Here is a 15,906-nt window from a genome sequence, read left to right as displayed (position 1 = left end):
CTCGCTAGCTGGCTCCAGTCAGCTCTGGGCATGGTCTGGGGGCTGGGGACAGGTCCCGCTGCCCAGCACCCCAGAATTAGTTGCCACCAAAGTGTCCCAACAGCTCCCACCTGGCATGAGCAGCAGAGCAGGGGTATGTGTATGGTGTCTCCCCGAACCATGGCACCCTGGGCAGTTACCAACAATGCCCACCCATTAGGCCAGCTCTGTCTGGCCCACTCTGTCTTTCTAATGACTCACACTTTTTAAGTTCATTTTGTCTAACATGATAACATAAGAGTTTCCATACTATAATAGACCATAACCTCATATCTTTCTTCCAGCCAATCCTATATTTTAAAGCATGCAAGAAGAAATAGTTCATCCGAACCTTTATTCAGTAGGAGACTGCCACAATAGCATGGCAGGGACATGCTTTTCATAAATGTTCTTTACATTCCCCAAATGTTAGTCAGTTCACATAGTAACCGTGTGTGTGTGTGTCTGTGTTACAGTGCCTAAATGTTAGTTCATATAGTAACCGTGTACGTGTGTGTGTAAGGACAAAAATCCAGCAGGGTTGTATCATGTCACCATATGCATTTGTCTCCTTTATGTCTGTTTTGTTTACTTGATTTTCAGGTTTAACAATTGAACGTTTTTGCATGACTGGTGGAAAAAGCCCTGTTGGTTACCTGAAAGCGTATCTTACCAACTTATATCTTTCTGCTGACTCTGAAAAAGTTCAGGAAGCCATAGAAGCAGGTTGGAATCAATTTTTTTCTGGTTTACTTCTCAGCTAGCCCTAATGAAAAATTAATTCATTAATTACACATACCTTTTCACAGAAGGTGGTAGCACTGAATTAAAAATAGATGTATTACTATCCATATGATACCAGCTTGTCACTGATTTTATTTATGATTATCCTTCCACTCACATTTTGTATCTTATTGTCTCCCTCCTTGCCCGCTTCACTCCTAGTCATCTTCCTTTATCTCTTATTCCCACCAACTCATTTTCTTCTATGCTGCCCCTATCCATAGAATGACCTCCCAAGACTGCTGTGCCACGCTTCTTATTTCCTTTAAGATTCATTTATTCTGTGATGCCTGCAAAAGCTAACCAACACCAAATGCCATTTGTGCTCCAACAGGAGAAAGAAGAGTTTAAAATTATAATACAAAGATTGGAATTAATATTCTTCCCAAGGTTTCCTATTATGTCATATTTTCAGTACATCTTAGGGCCCAATCCTGCAGACTCCTACAATAGAAGTAACCTTGCATGAGAGTAATTTTGGTGAAAACACTGGAGCTGTTCACAGATTTGTGTGCATAAATATTTGCAGAATAGACCCATTAGACCAGGCACTATACCCACTCCATATCTGTGTCCTACAAACTGATTGTTAGTACTTATTTAGCAATAGTAATTGACATTCATTTTCCTAGAAACTAACTGAAATTCTCCGATGTAATTTCAGGCATTGCATCAGCTACAATGTTCTCTGCAAATAAAGATGTCCCCTTCTGTGATAACCAGCTGCGGGTGGCATTTGATGGGGATGCTGTTCTCTTTTCCGATGAGTCAGAGAAGATTGTCAAAGAGCAAGGACTGGACAGATTTTTTGAACATGAGCAGTTGAATGAGAATAAGCCTCTTGCACAGGTACCTGCTTCTTGAACCATGATGAGTGTTCAAAACAACTCTGCATTTTTATTACCAAGTATTTTGTTGCTACCTTGTTCTTTTTTCCTCATTCTTCTTCTCATAAGTGTATATGGTCTTGTTCTTCAGAGGTGTTTTATAATTCAGTGTACTTTTTATTATAACATTAATTTCCTTATACTTACTTCGATTTTTTTTCTTTAAGGGTTGTCTGAATGTACTAAGGACAGTTTAAATTCTTAGCTGGTGCTTCTGGACCTGATGTTGTAGTGTTATAACACAGTACTAAAACTTCATGTGTAGCAAGTCAGGCCCTGGGGCAGCCTAGTCACCCCCTTGTGACTGCCTGGATCCCGCCTTACTCTCGCCCCTGTCCTCTCAGGGTCTCACCCTGTTGTCTGGCCTGCCATGCCTTAACGTTACAGTTGGATTGGGAGGATGCCTCTAGAGGCCAAGGAATTTCACTTCAGGTCCTAGATCCTTGTTAGCCCCCTGGCCTTGGCCCACTTTGCTGTGGCTGGCCTCTCTGACCAAGGTCCACTGTCACAGAACTTTAGGCTGCTGGGTCCGAGCTCTAGCCACATCCTCATGGGATTTGGACCCTTTGGCCACTGTCTGTTTTGCCACATACTACAGTCCTCGATTGGTAGCAGTTTTCCCCACCCCAGATGCTGCTTGCAGGTTCCAAGCCTAGCAGGGCTCTTAGCTGGCCATGGCCCTTTCAGTCTTGGCATACTTGTGCTGTCTGCCCCCTTTTTGAAGGGTTCAGGATCTGGGGTACCCTAGGCACCCTTCTCTCCTATACAGCCACAGGTCACGCCTCCAGTTTTAAACAAAAACACAGGTCTAAGCCACAACTGCTTCCAATGTAAAATCCTTTCCCTTCAACCTGAGGCTGTGTCACACCATGATAACAAATAAACCTGTAACCAAAATCACTTAGCTTCAATGTCAGGTGCTGCTGGCCTTCCTTGCAGCTCTCCCAGAGCCTGCAGTTCCTTATCTCTGGCAGGTCAGAGTCAGCTGGCTTTCACAGTTATGGTCCTGGCCTTATGAAGCCTGCAGCCACCTTTCCATGTCACTTGATCCACCACTTCCACCCCACACCTGTTAATCACTGGTCTGATTGCGCTGTCTGCACTTAAGGCAAGCAGCCATCTTCTTAAAGACCTCGCATAGTCCTTTCAGGGACCTGGAGCCAGCTGGTTGCTTACAGGCTCTCTCTCCACTTCAGTAATGGGAAAGGGACACATTAAACATGGTAAAAGTAAGAACTTGAGGCTGTCACAGTTACTTAAAGCTATATTTTCTCTTTATTATGATCTAGAGGCCTTGACCTAAAGCTCACTCAAGTTAGTGAAAAGACTACCATGAATTTAAATGGAAAGCCCTTACTCATTGTAGCAAAAACCTTTCCTGTTACAGGCATGACCTAGTACCTTTTCTCAGCACTTGTGCTCCTTTGTTGACCTCTGTATATATAGCAACCTTGAGGATTTAGCATGTAATGTCACTTCTTGCTTGGCTTCACTTCACATTGTCACGCGTAACAGCTGTCAATGAAACACTGTATTAATAAGGAGTTGGCCTTGATTTAAAATGCTAGAATATGCTGAGTGCCCAAGAGAATTCTAAAACTTGTCCAGAAGTTCAAATCTTAACAGCAATTTAAATCTAAAAAGATCATCTCTGCTATTATTTCCACTGTTGTATATCCAAAGTAAGGCTCCACCCTTGAAAACAACAGGAATTGCAGGATTTTGACCCCAGTCATTCTTTCTTTTAAATCTGGGTTTGATCCTGATGTCATTTTCAGGAGGAATCTGAAGCTGGAAGAACTTCATTGATGTCAACATATGTAAACCTAAACAAATGTCTCTATGAGAACAGAATCAAGAATAATAGTTATATATGTATGTTCCATTCAGGCTTATAGGCCCAAGTCAGGAACAGGGTGTCACTGATTACACAGTATCACAGGCAACATCTCAGTAAGAGGGACACAATGAAATATGCATGAAATATTATATACAAATATACTTTTGGGTGAGGTATCAGACTTAACCATCATTTGCTCATTTTTGTAGGCATGTTTTGAGAGGGATTTCAAAATGGCAGTGGCCTTAGGGATTGGGAGAGGAGTGCTGTGCATAGAGGGCCTGGAAGAGAGAACAAGATATTTGTACAATTGTACAAATATTAAACATGTTTCTAATGTTTTACTCCTAGGGTCCTTTGAAAGGTTTTCTGGAAGACTTGGGGAAGCTCCAAAAGAAATTCTATGCAAAAAATGAACGACTAGATTGTCCTATAAGGACCTACCTTGTCACAGCCAGAAGTGCAGCAAGTTCTGGAGCCAGAGTGCTGAAGACTCTCCGTAGCTGGGGCTTGGAGATTGATGAGGCACTTTTCCTTGCGGGAGCTCCTAAAGGACCAGTCTTGGTGAAGATCCGGCCTCATATTTTCTTTGATGACCAGATGTTTCACATTGAAGGAGCACGACAGCTGGGTACTATAGCAGCGCACGTACCTTATGGTATTGGTCAAAAATACTACAAATCCAAACCTAACGACGGCAGTGTTAAAAAGTAGCTTTCCTTAACTTACCCAGTCTCTAATACATACCTGTCTGAAAACTGTACCTTTTTATTTTATAAGCACTATGTTTAAAGATTTAACCTCACTGGCTATATCAATTTTAAAAGGAAATATTTTTATTACAAGCATGTTTTTATTGTAATAATATTCTTAAGCAGTCTTGATTTTTTTACCCATCTGGAGCTAGCACTCTACTTTTTCAATATTAGGAAAAGATTTCTGCTGCTTTTGTGATTTAAGCTATAGTTCAAAGAGAGAGATATGCATGTATACATTCTCTGAAAGGGTTATGAACAGATTATTTATCAAAGTAATTTTGCTGCCTAGTGAACAATGGGTTATTCTTGAGATGACCAAAAGTTCAGTTTACCTAATATGCAGTTATGTTTACTTTTTCAGGGCTGCTTTGTTGGACATGTATTTAGTGATTTTGTCATTATGAGCATTTGATTTCTATGAATGATTGTAGTTCCAGTAGAAAATGTTAGTTTGTTTGACCTTGCGTTTACAGGAGCCTTTTATTTTTCTACACTTTTTTTCCTACTATAATAAAGCTGGTTTTACAGAACATTGCCGTTTTTTGTGTATATGTTAGGGAGAAGGATCTTATTAAGGATCGTTCAGAATTTACTGCTATTTCATAACCTATGTGAAATTAGCATGATTGTCTCAGCTCAGTTTTTAGGAGAAGGTGGCTGTTTCAGTGCTAACTGATAATCATTTGCACTATTGTTCTGTCATACCAATCTTATACCTAAATCACCACCAGAGTATCTGAACGCTTTTCAGGTAACATGATTAACATCTGTCACATCTCGCCCATGTCCCTTCCCCCACACAGACTTATCGGCCAGATGCTGCTCTTCAAGCTGCCAGGCTGCCTACTGGTAAACAGATCGGCTGATATGGCTGGTTAATAATCGGCCATCAGTATTGACCAAAAAATCTGTATCGGTGCACCCTAGTATGGCTACACAGTTGTAATGGTGTGATCATATGTGAAGAAAGATGGATAGAACTATCTGCCATCTGTATATTGCTATGACTGACAAGCTGAGCAAAGGAGCCAAAGAAGTATTTGGTATGGAAAAGTAAATATGTACCTACACAGATCTACAATGTGAACCTTCTACTCCAACCAGACCTAAGCAGCTGTCTGTCTAGAATGAGACTGAAGCCTTGAGATAAGTGGGGAAGCAGGAAACCTGGAGAAAGAGCAAGCAGGAGAGGGGACATCAGGGGAGTTGCTCTCATACTTCCTGAAAAATCAGGGCAATCAACTAGTTACCTTAGGTGCCCGTACACAAATGCATGGAGCCTGGGAAACAAGCAGAAAGAACTGGAAGTTGTTGCACAGTCACAGCACTATGACATGGTGGGAGCTTGCGTGACTAGAGCACTGTCATGGATGGGTACAAACTGTTCAGGAAGGACAGGCAGGGGAGAAGAGGAGGAGGAGTTGCGTTTTATGTAGGAGAGCCACATGATTGCTCAGAGCTCCAATATGAAGCTGGAGATAGTCCTGTTGAGAGTCTCTGGGTTAAGGTGAGAAGGGAAAGCAAGAAGAGTGATGTTGTGATGGATGTCTGCTATAGACCACCAGACCAAGAGAAAGTGGTGGATGAGGCTTTCTTCAAACAGCTAGTGGAAGTTTCCTGATCATTGCCCCTGGTTCTCATGGGGGATTTCAATCACCCTGACATCTGGGAGGGCAATACAGCAGTGCCCGGGCAATGCAGGAAGGTTTTGGAGAGTGTTGGGGACAACTTCCTGGTGCAAATGCTGGAGAGGCCAACTAGGGGCTGTGCTCTTCTTGACCTGCTACCCACAAGCAGGGATGAATTAGTGGGGAATATAGTAGTGGATAGCAACTTGGGCAGCAGTGACCATGAGACGATTAAGTTCAGGATCCTGAGGAAAGGAAGGATGGAGAGCAGTGGAGTAAGGACCCTGGACTTCAGAAAAGCAGACTTCGATTTGCTCATGGAACTCATGGGCAGCCAGACAGAAGGGGAGAGGAGTCCAGGAGAGATGGCTGTACTTTAAAGAAGCATTACCGAGAATGCAGAAACAAACCATCCCAATGCATGGGAAGATGAGCAAGTATGGCAGAAGACTAGCTTGGCTTAGCAGGGAACTCTAGTAAACTAAATGACAAAAAAGGAAGCTTATAAGTGGAAACTTGAATAACTGGGGAAGAATATAAGAGTACCGCTTGGGCATGCAGGAATGAAGTCAGGAGTTGCAGCTAGCAAGGGATGTGAAGGGTAACAAGAAGGATTTCTACTTGTATGTCGGTAGCAAGAGGATGATCAGGGAAAATGTGGGTCCCTTACTGAGTGGGGGAGGCAACCTTGTGACAGAGAATGCAGAAAAGGCTGAAGGGCTCAATACCTTTTTCACCTCTGTCTTCACAGGCAAGGTCAGCTCCCAGACTACTGGAACAGGCAGCACAGTTTGGAGACAAGGCGAACAGCCAACAGTGGTGAAAAAACAAGTTAGGGACTATTTAGAAAATCTGGATATATACAAGTTCATGGGGCCAGATGGGATGCGCCTGAGGATGCTAAGGGAGTTAGCTGATGAGATTGCAGAGTCACTGGCCATAATCTTTGAAAACTCATGGCTATCAGGAGAAGTCCCGGATGATTGGGAAAGGGCAAACATAGTGCCCATGTTTAACAAAGGGAAGAAGGAGGATCCAGGGAAGTACAGACCAGTCAGTCTCACCTCAGTCCCTGGAAAAATCATGGAGCAGATCTTCAAGGAATTCATTTCTAAGCACTTGGAAGAGAAGGTGATTAGGAACAATTGGCATGGATTCACCAGGGGCAAGTCATGCCTTACCAACCTGATTGCCTTCTGTGATAAGATGACTGTCTCTGTGGATGCAGGGAGACCAGAGGATGTGGTGTACCTTGATTTTAGTAAGGCTTTTGATATGGTCTCCCACATCATTCTTGCAGACAGGCAATGGAAGTATAGGCTGCATAGATGGACCTTAAGATGGATAGAAAACTGGCTGGAACAGCAGGCTCAGAGAGTAGTAATCAATGCCTCAATGTCTAGTTGACAGCTGATATCAAGTGGAGTGCCCCAGGGGTCGGTCCCGAGGCCAATTTTGTTCAATATCTTCATCAATGACCTGGAAGATGACATAGAGTACACCCTCAGGAAGTCTGCAGATGATACCAAGCAGTGGGGAGTAGTAGATACGCTGGAGGGTAGGGCTAGGATTCAGAGTGACCTAGACAAAGCAGAGGATTAGGCTAAAAGAAATCTCATGAGGTTCAACAAGGACAAGTGCAAAGTCCTTCACTAAGACTAAGGATGGCACAATCCCATGAACCAGTACAGGCTGGGGGCTGACTGGCTGGGCAACAGCTTTGCAGAAAAGGACCTGGAGGTTACAGTAGACAGTAAGCTGAATATGAGCCAGCAGTGTGCCCTTGTAGCAAAGGAAGCTCACAGTATACTGGGCTACATTTGTAGGTGTGATGCCAGTAGGTCAATGGAAATGATACTTCCCCTCTATTCAGCACTGGTGAGGCCACAACTGGAGTACTGTGTTCAGTTTTGGGCCCCCCACTACACTACGGAAAGGATGTGGACAAACTGGAGAGAGTCCAGCGGAGGGCAACAAAAATGGTGAGGGGACTGGAGGGTCATGACTTATGAGGAAAGACTGAGGGAACTGGGCTTATTTAGTCTAGAGAAAACGAGGCTGAGATGGGATCTAATACATGAAGCGTGGTTCAAAAGAGGATGGAGCTAGACTGTTCTCAGTGGTAGCAGATGACAGAACAAGGAGCAATGGTCTCAAGTTGAAGGAAGGGAAGTTTAGGTTAGATATCAAAAGAATTTTCTCACTAGGAGGGTAGTAAAACACTGCAGTGGTTACCCAGAGAGATGGTGGAAGCTCCATCCTTGGAGGTTTCCAAACCCTGGCTAGACAAAGCTTTGGCTGGGATGTTCTAGTTGGGGATGGTCCTGCTCTGAGCAGGGGGTTGGACTAGATAATCTCCTGAGGTCCCTTCCAACTCTAACTTTCTTTGATTCTATGCTTCTATGAAGCATATTGGCCATAGCCAGGAAGCTTGCAATACTTGTGTTGATTGATAACAGGATTTTAGTGTCTAGTGATGTTGACCCTTAACGAGCCATGAGCATTGAAGTGTATGAAAGAAAATGTATAACCAAACTTGTTGGCTTCATCATAGCACTCAGACACTAAATTGACAATGAAAGTCATGTTTTAGTTGCATGGGCTGATCGTTCAGTTTGTTCAACTGGCACACAGGCGATGATGGGAACTTTAGATATGCAAGAACACCCCCTATGTGATATAGTGTTAACACAAATCCTATTTCATCCTGCCAGTCGAAAGAGATTCCTTTTAGCTCACCTGACAATAATTCTAAATGCAATTTGAAAAAGACCCAGTTCAAATCTCATAGTACCTTTGAGCCAAAAGTTTGAAAAGTAGCCTTTAAATTTTTGTTTTAGTTTAGGCTTTTTTGTGATTGTTCCTCTGATCTTATATGTCCTTTATGAGTCGCCCAAGGCTCATCTCATGTGTCACTAAGCTGATGCTGTTACTGCGCTGTGATTTAGTACTTTGAAAAGTACTTCCAAATTTACTCCTTTTAGAAGTACTAAATCATGGTGCAGTAACAACCCGTGCTGTGCCGTATGTGTAGCACACCGTTATTTTTAGCAGCCACTTTGCTGTAGCACCACTCTATAACGGGGAAGAGTGTTGCTACGGCAACACAGGATTGGTCACGTGTAGACATCTGCGGATGCTGTGTCGCTGTAGTGTGTTGCTACAGAGATGTAGCGTCATGTGTAGACGTGCTCTCACTGTCTGATTTTAGGGAGTGGTGAACGTGCACTATTCATTAGAGTTCAACAGGAAAGTAGGGTGCTTAATACTTCTGAAAAATCTGGCTTACTATCTGTCAAACTGAGTGCTGACAAAAATAAGGATAAGGAATTGGAGAGTTTTTTAAAAAAATAGTAAAACATGCTGGTTAAGCTCTCTACGATGTCTAGCTATCAGTTGGCAAATGCTATGTGTACAGTTTAATAGATGAAAATACCTTGGATTGTTTTTTAAATACTTCTCTGATTAAATATGTGCATATCCCAAATATTTGTTTGACACTTTCTGCAACTGGAAGGCAGATTTGTCCCCATTATGTACTGCCAATTACCATATATATTTTGGAGTTCTATGCAGTGGTGTAACTTTAAAGCATATTTTTAAACTCTGCTTTGGGATTTAGATGTAAATTCTCAAGAACATCAATAACATCAGTGTAATCATTTGAAAATTTAAGGCCTATAATGATCTACCTTTAAGACCTGAGACTTGAAAATAAAAATAAGTTTCATTTCTGCCAGACTGCAATGGTTGTAATTCCAGGTTATAAAATTGCAGGTTACTTTGAGTTTGGATATTGAGCTAAGTAGTAAATCAACTGTCTTGGGAGCCATTAATGACCTAGATATGCTGAATCCTTCTGGAAAGTTTCAATTTTGGAAAACAATGATTGCTGTTAAAAGGCTATCTTTCTCACTTTGAGACGGTGACAAATATGGTAATGTGGCACAGGGGAGAAATAATATGGGGCAAAGTTTTTAATAAAATACCTGTACCAAATCTGCTGCATCAAATTCTTATGTGCAGGGTCAGTCCTTGAATTAATTTAGGCTTCTGGATGGCTATACTCTTTTTGCTAGTTAATGCAACATACAATTTGGTTTGTGTGCTCTGACTATGGTTTGGGGATACATTTAGGCAGTCTTCTAGACCAGAGGTGCCCAACCCCTGGCTTACGGGCCAAATGCGGCTTATGGAACCTTAAAATCTGGCCCACAGCAATCCCCACAGGTCAGGCAATATGGTGGCAGGGAACAGGGGCACTTCATACTGCCTCTCCTCCCCACTGTCAAAATCCTAAGCCCTACATGGCAGATCGGAGCCACTCCCCGTCCACTCCACCCCAGCCAGGTTGGGGCTGAGCCATGCCCCTTTCCCTACTGGGCTGGATCAGAACCATTCCTCACCCCCTTCCTCCAACCCCTGGGGCCAAGCCAAGCCCCCTTTCCCCGCATGGCTGGATTTGGGTTTGGCCATGCTCCCTCTGCCCACCAACGGTTTGGGGCTGGGCCAGGCGTCCTCCCCTCATGTGGCTGGATTGGGTCCAGGCTGCCTCCCTTCCCACTCTGTGCAGCTGGATGGGGCCCTGCAGTCCCCATCTGGGCACTGGATTGGGACCGTTAGCCAGTTCCAGCCTGTGGAGGGACCCAGCCCTGCCTCTCTGGTGCAAAAGGTTGAGCACCACTGTTCTAGGCAAGCATCTATTCTGCACTAGAGTGGATCTTGGAATGAAATGCAAAATGCTTATCCATAACTCTCAAATATGCATGCACATGAACACACCCACACCTTCCCTCTGACAGTCTAAAAAAGTAGAGAATTGGATTATTACTTCAACTATTCCTACTTTATTCTGAAGTTCTTGAGAGGCACTCAAATACTATGGTGATGAGATGTATTGAGATAGTTTACAGATTCATAGATGCTAGGGTCAGAAGGGACCTCACCAGATCATTGAGACCGACCCCTGCCTAGGCCGGAAAGAGCGCTGGGGTCAGGTGACCCCAGCCAGATGCCTATCCAGCCTTCTCTTAAAGACCCTCAAGGCAGGGGAGAGCACCACCTCCCTTGGAAGCCCATTCCAAATTTTGGCCACCCTCACCATGAAGAAGTTTTTCCTGATATCTAGCCTAAATCTGCTCCCTGTCAGTTTGTGACCGTTGTTCCTTGTTACCCCAACAGAGCATCTCCAAGCCCTTGCTGTGTCCCTCTAATGAATTTGTAGGCAGCCACAAGATACCCCTCAGTCTTCTCTTGTGGAGGCTGAAGAGGTCCATGTCTCTCAGTCTCTCCTCATACGGCTTGTCCTGTAAGCCCTTACCATACGAGTGGCCCTTCTCTGGATCCTCTTGAGCCTATCAACATCCTTCCTGAAGTACAGCGCCCAAAACTAGACACAGTACTCCTACCGTGGTCTGACAAATGCAGCATAGAGGGGAAGTATCACCTCCCTGGATCTATTTGTCACGTATCTGGTGATGTATGATAAAGTGCAGTTAGCTTTGTGGATGATTTCATCACAGTTGCAAAAAGATCCTTGTCTTTTGGCATGAGGATGCATTTTTTGTTTTCATCTGTGAGTGAGGAAGAAGACATTTGAGTTATTTCCATCTTTTTTCCTTGTTAAAGAAAAATAGGTGGTTCGGAATATTTTAGCATCCTTATCTCTGTTGTCCAGCAGGCTTGTCTGGTATTCTTTCATCGTTTGCTATCTTTGATAATGTTTTGAGTGTCTGTACAAGATGTTTGCTATGAATTGTGTTTGGTGAATTGTAGGGTGCCACTGACCCTTGCTGAAGACACCAGTTGGATTTGAAGCCTATTGGCACCCCATAGGCTTAAGTTTACCAGTGGTTAGCTGTAATATGTAGGTTTAGCAGCTGTCTTCTGTACCCTGGGGGTTATGAGATATAGGGTGCTGGTAAAACACTCTAAAATCCTCAGATATGAGTTGGTATAATTATAAGATGGTATTGTTTTGGGCTTTTTCCTGTCATTTAGGCTACCACTGTAATGTCCTTGTTGTAAGAATTTAGTATGCGTTGTGATGCTAACTGACTAGGCTCAGCCTTTCTTATCTGATTTTTCTGTCTGTCATGTTACTGTTATAAATTGATGGATAAATTTGTTCTTTCCTGGACTAAGATTTTTAAAATTGTTTGGTGACTTTGGATACCTATCTTGAGACCTCTAAAATAGCTTTTGTTTTTACAGTGAGTGAATATTTAGCACTTTCTAAAATCTGACCCTTTAAAGATTTTCAAGTTGGATATCCAAAGAGATTAGTTTTGGCTGCAAGTAATTTAACTGTGGAAATAGAATGGAATAGTTTAAAGGAAGATATGAAGGGATTGGTCATGACTTCACCAATTACATCTCTGCTAGATCCTTAGGCAATTAATGAGTCAATTTTCAAGAATAAAGTTTTGCCCATTGACTTCTATCACGTACAATCATGATGAAGCTAGTACAGAACAAAATCCTATGATCTCTTTATCTCTTGAGAAATGTGATGGACTTGGTAACTTAAGAATTAAGGATGATAGTAACATAAGCATAAAAGAGCAGGTCCCATATCATGCAGTTATTAAATTAAATCATCAACAGTGGATTTAATCAATTGTAACTGCAATGTATCCCCTTCTGAAATCTTACTCAGTGGGATGGAGTTTTCTCTATGTATGTTAAATTCTTTCATGTTTGGAAGGATCTGAAGGCTTTGAATAGCTTTCTGGACAAAGTTTATTCTGTTTTTGAGTAGATAATTAAAAGTCATCCAACATTAAGTATTTGGAGAGATGCTTCAACAACACTGATTTTGAGGTTTGCAGCCATTAGGGGTGCACTGATAAAGATTTTGGGGGCCGATACTGATGGCTGATTTTTAAGGAGGCATATTGGCTGATACCGATCTGATTTCCGATACCAGCCTGGCAGCTTGAAAAGCTGAGTGCAGCTGGTAAATCTGTTGTGGTGGAAAGGGAGATGGGAGGGAAGAGGTGTGGTGGGGGCAGATCAAAACCCCTGTGGTGAGGGAGAAGTGGGACTACGGCTGGGGCAAGCACTGCCCAGCTAGGGCAGGGCAGGGGACAGAGCCACGGCTTGTCCGGGGGGCACGAGGAGCGGGGGTGGCTCCTGCTGCTGCGCACACCTGAGGAGGGCACAGGGGGACGTATATCCCCTGGATCTGCATGAGGCATGGGCGGGCTACAGCTGTGGGCTGGGGTCGGAGCTGCACCAAGCTCATCCCAGTGGGGGCTGTACCAGGCTGCACTCAGGGTGGGAAGCAGCGGTGCTGGTTGGGAGCTACAGGTGGGGGGCTGCAGCCACCCCAAAATTTGCCATAGTCCCCCCATAGGCCCCCTCCCCCCAGTGCTGCTGCTGGCCACCCTGCGCTCAGCCCCGGCCCAACCCTGGCCCCCCACATGCCAGGAAGAGCCCGGTGCAGCCCAAGCCCCAGCCTGCAGCTGCAGCCCACCCCACCCCATGCAGATCCGGGGGCACACGCCCCACCCCCCCAGTATCCTCTGGGCGTGCACACAGCAACGGGAGCCCCTTTCTCTCTCCTCACCCTGCCCCGACTGGACAGCCCCAGCCCCACTCCCTCCCTCACCATGGGTGGTGTTGATCAACCCCCCCTTCCCTCCCCTCTCCCCTTCCACCACAACAGACTTACCAGCTGCACCCAGCTCTCCACGCTGCCAGGCTATGCTCCTCACCACCTATGTGCTGTGCTGAGGCTGCATGCATGCATGGGCATTTATCGGCCAAATTATCAGCCACATCAGGCCAATTTCTGATACAGCCAATTTTCTTTACATCGGTGTTGATCTAGTGGCCATCATAAATTCACCCAATGGTATAATCTCTCCCATTTTTCTTTTCATAATATTAATTTTCATGCTTTGTCTTTAGATTGGGCAACAGGATTTATGAAGAAACCTAAAGCAAAGAACATGAACGCTACCTGTGGATAAGAAAGAAAACCCTGTTTGAAGCTTTCACTGTTTAAGAGTGGCTTATAAATATCAGAATCCACATTCATATGTGTATTTGCGATCTTTTTTGTATGAATTCTACATGATAACTTGACTCAGAACTGGTCCTTAATAAATTTTTTTACAAATGCATTCAAGTTTCCGATGTGTCATAAAAAGAATCAATCAATGCCATAGCTTTGATCTGTGTAAAGGAAGAATGTATTTTCTTTGTTATCAATCAAGGGTTTGTGGTCAAAACTTCTCGGTCAGATCTGCCACATAGGCTTGTTTAACACGTTGATAGAAAGCCTATGAGAAAAATAGTTATACTTTGAGGAAAGAACCTTGAAATGATCTTTAGGCAAAATTCTTCTGTTTTTTTATTAAACCACCGTACTGGCATGCTGGTTGAGAAGCCCATTTTCAGATGAGATGTCAAACGGAGGTCTTGGCCACTTTCTATTAAAGGTATTGCTACATTATGTAATTCATACAGTTTAAAGGCTCAATCCAAAACAAGCTAATCAGCACCACAAAACTGTGTTCCAAAGCCTAATTTTTAGTTATGTGGGCCCAAAGTGGAACCAAGAACCCTGTACTAGGCACCTAGATTCTCTGTGCCATGCATGCAAGGAGTTTGGCACTTTAGTAGAGGATCTGAAACAAGCAGGGAGCATCCTAGAGCTCAACTAGTGAGGCAATGTTGAGGATGTGTGCCTGCGGGACCATTAGGACTGAATCCTGGAAAGCCTTGAGTATAATAAAGGAACTCAATGCTAGCACACACACACACACACGGACAAGGAACTCAATACTAGCAGTAGTCCAATGTTGTGGCAAAGAGGACCTAAGGTGATCCTTGGACACAGAGGTACAATTTTACTTCCATATCCATTGTGAGCATGACAGTGAAATGAATACTGCTTTCTGCTTGTATGTCTGGTCTGTGTTTTAAAACAATCAGGAAAGACTAAAGAGGCTGCAGAAAAGAACCAGAGAAATGATTCAAGGGTCAAAACCCTGTTACTTAAAGCAGTGATTCCCAATCTGTTGGATGTGCACCACCAGTGGAATGCATTAACAGATTTATTATAATTACTTTACATAACAAAAATTTGCCAGTGGTACTTAACGTTGTATCATTTTAAATTAGTGGTGCGCAATCTGCTGGACTTTTGGAACCGCTGACTTAAAGAACTCGAGTCTGCAGCTGGTTGAGAGGTGAGTTTCATACTCGGTCCAGGTTCTTCCACCAAGAGAAAATCCTAGGTATTGAATAGTTCTCACAAGGAGAAAAGAACAATGAGCATCAATGGTTGGATACTAAAGTCGGAAAAATTCAATGAGAGCTGAGATTGGGATTGATTTATTTGTAGCTTAGATTGGGATTTAAACATAGTGATGAACCACGTAGACCAAGCACGAACAGAGTGCGCACGCGCATAGCTGCCTCCTCTCCTTAGGGGGCGCATGCACATATCTGCCCCCTTCACCTGGACGCGCATGCGCAGAGATGCTTCCCCTCCGCGGGGGGGCATGCACACACTAGCCTCCTTTAGCAGGGAGCGCATGCGCACAGCTGCCTCCCCACTTCAGGGAGCGTATGCCTCCCCTCCGCAGCGCCCCGGCGCTGACACCTACGCAAGCAACTACAAGCCCCACAATGCAAAGCGCCGAAGCGGGCCGATCACCACCCTGCCCCTGAGTTCGTTCACTCAGCCACCGGGCGTGGGTGTGAGGCATCCCGCGTGGGCGCCTGGTCGGCCCGGGCAGCGCTCTCCCGGCGCGCGGCCATGGCGGTAGCAGCTGCGCTGGGTGCGGGGCTGGGCGCGGCGCTGGCGCTGTTGGCCTGGCGCTACCTACGAGGCACGGCGGCGGCGGCAGGGGACGGCGACGGCGACATGCAGGGCAAGACGGTGATCATCACGGGCGCCAACAGCGGGCTGGGCCGGGCCACAGCGGCCGAGCTGCTGCGGCGCCGCGCGCGGGTCATCATGGGCTGCCGCGACCGCG

General features: G+C 44.6%; 2 protein-coding genes across 2 annotated transcripts in view; both read left to right on the top strand.

Moving 5' to 3' along the window:
- The window catches only part of LOC109300060 (cytosolic 5'-nucleotidase 1A-like), a 128,047-nt gene extending 123,231 nt beyond the window's left edge, over window positions 1-4,816 (top strand). Inside the window, exons 5-7 of the mRNA XM_019520667.1 lie at window positions 622-744; window positions 1,466-1,650; window positions 3,880-4,816. Of these exons, the coding sequence (XP_019376212.1) occupies window positions 622-744; window positions 1,466-1,650; window positions 3,880-4,242 (671 nt within the window). The 3' untranslated portion in view covers window positions 4,243-4,816. The remainder of the gene's footprint in view (window positions 1-621; window positions 745-1,465; window positions 1,651-3,879) is intronic.
- Window positions 4,817-15,686: 10,870 nt separating this feature from the next.
- LOC109300181 (retinol dehydrogenase 14-like) overlaps window positions 15,687-15,906 on the top strand; it is a 7,190-nt gene continuing 6,970 nt past the window's right edge. The window contains exon 1 of the mRNA XM_019520788.1: window positions 15,687-15,904. Within this exon, the coding sequence (XP_019376333.1) occupies window positions 15,687-15,904 (218 nt within the window). The remainder of the gene's footprint in view (window positions 15,905-15,906) is intronic.

The sequence above is a fragment of the Gavialis gangeticus genome, unplaced genomic scaffold (assembly GCF_001723915.1).
Source record: "Gavialis gangeticus isolate Ggan-Ray unplaced genomic scaffold, GavGan_comp1, whole genome shotgun sequence".
NCBI lineage: Eukaryota > Metazoa > Chordata > Crocodylia > Gavialidae > Gavialis > Gavialis gangeticus.
This window is presented reverse-complemented; position numbering and strand designations above follow the sequence as displayed.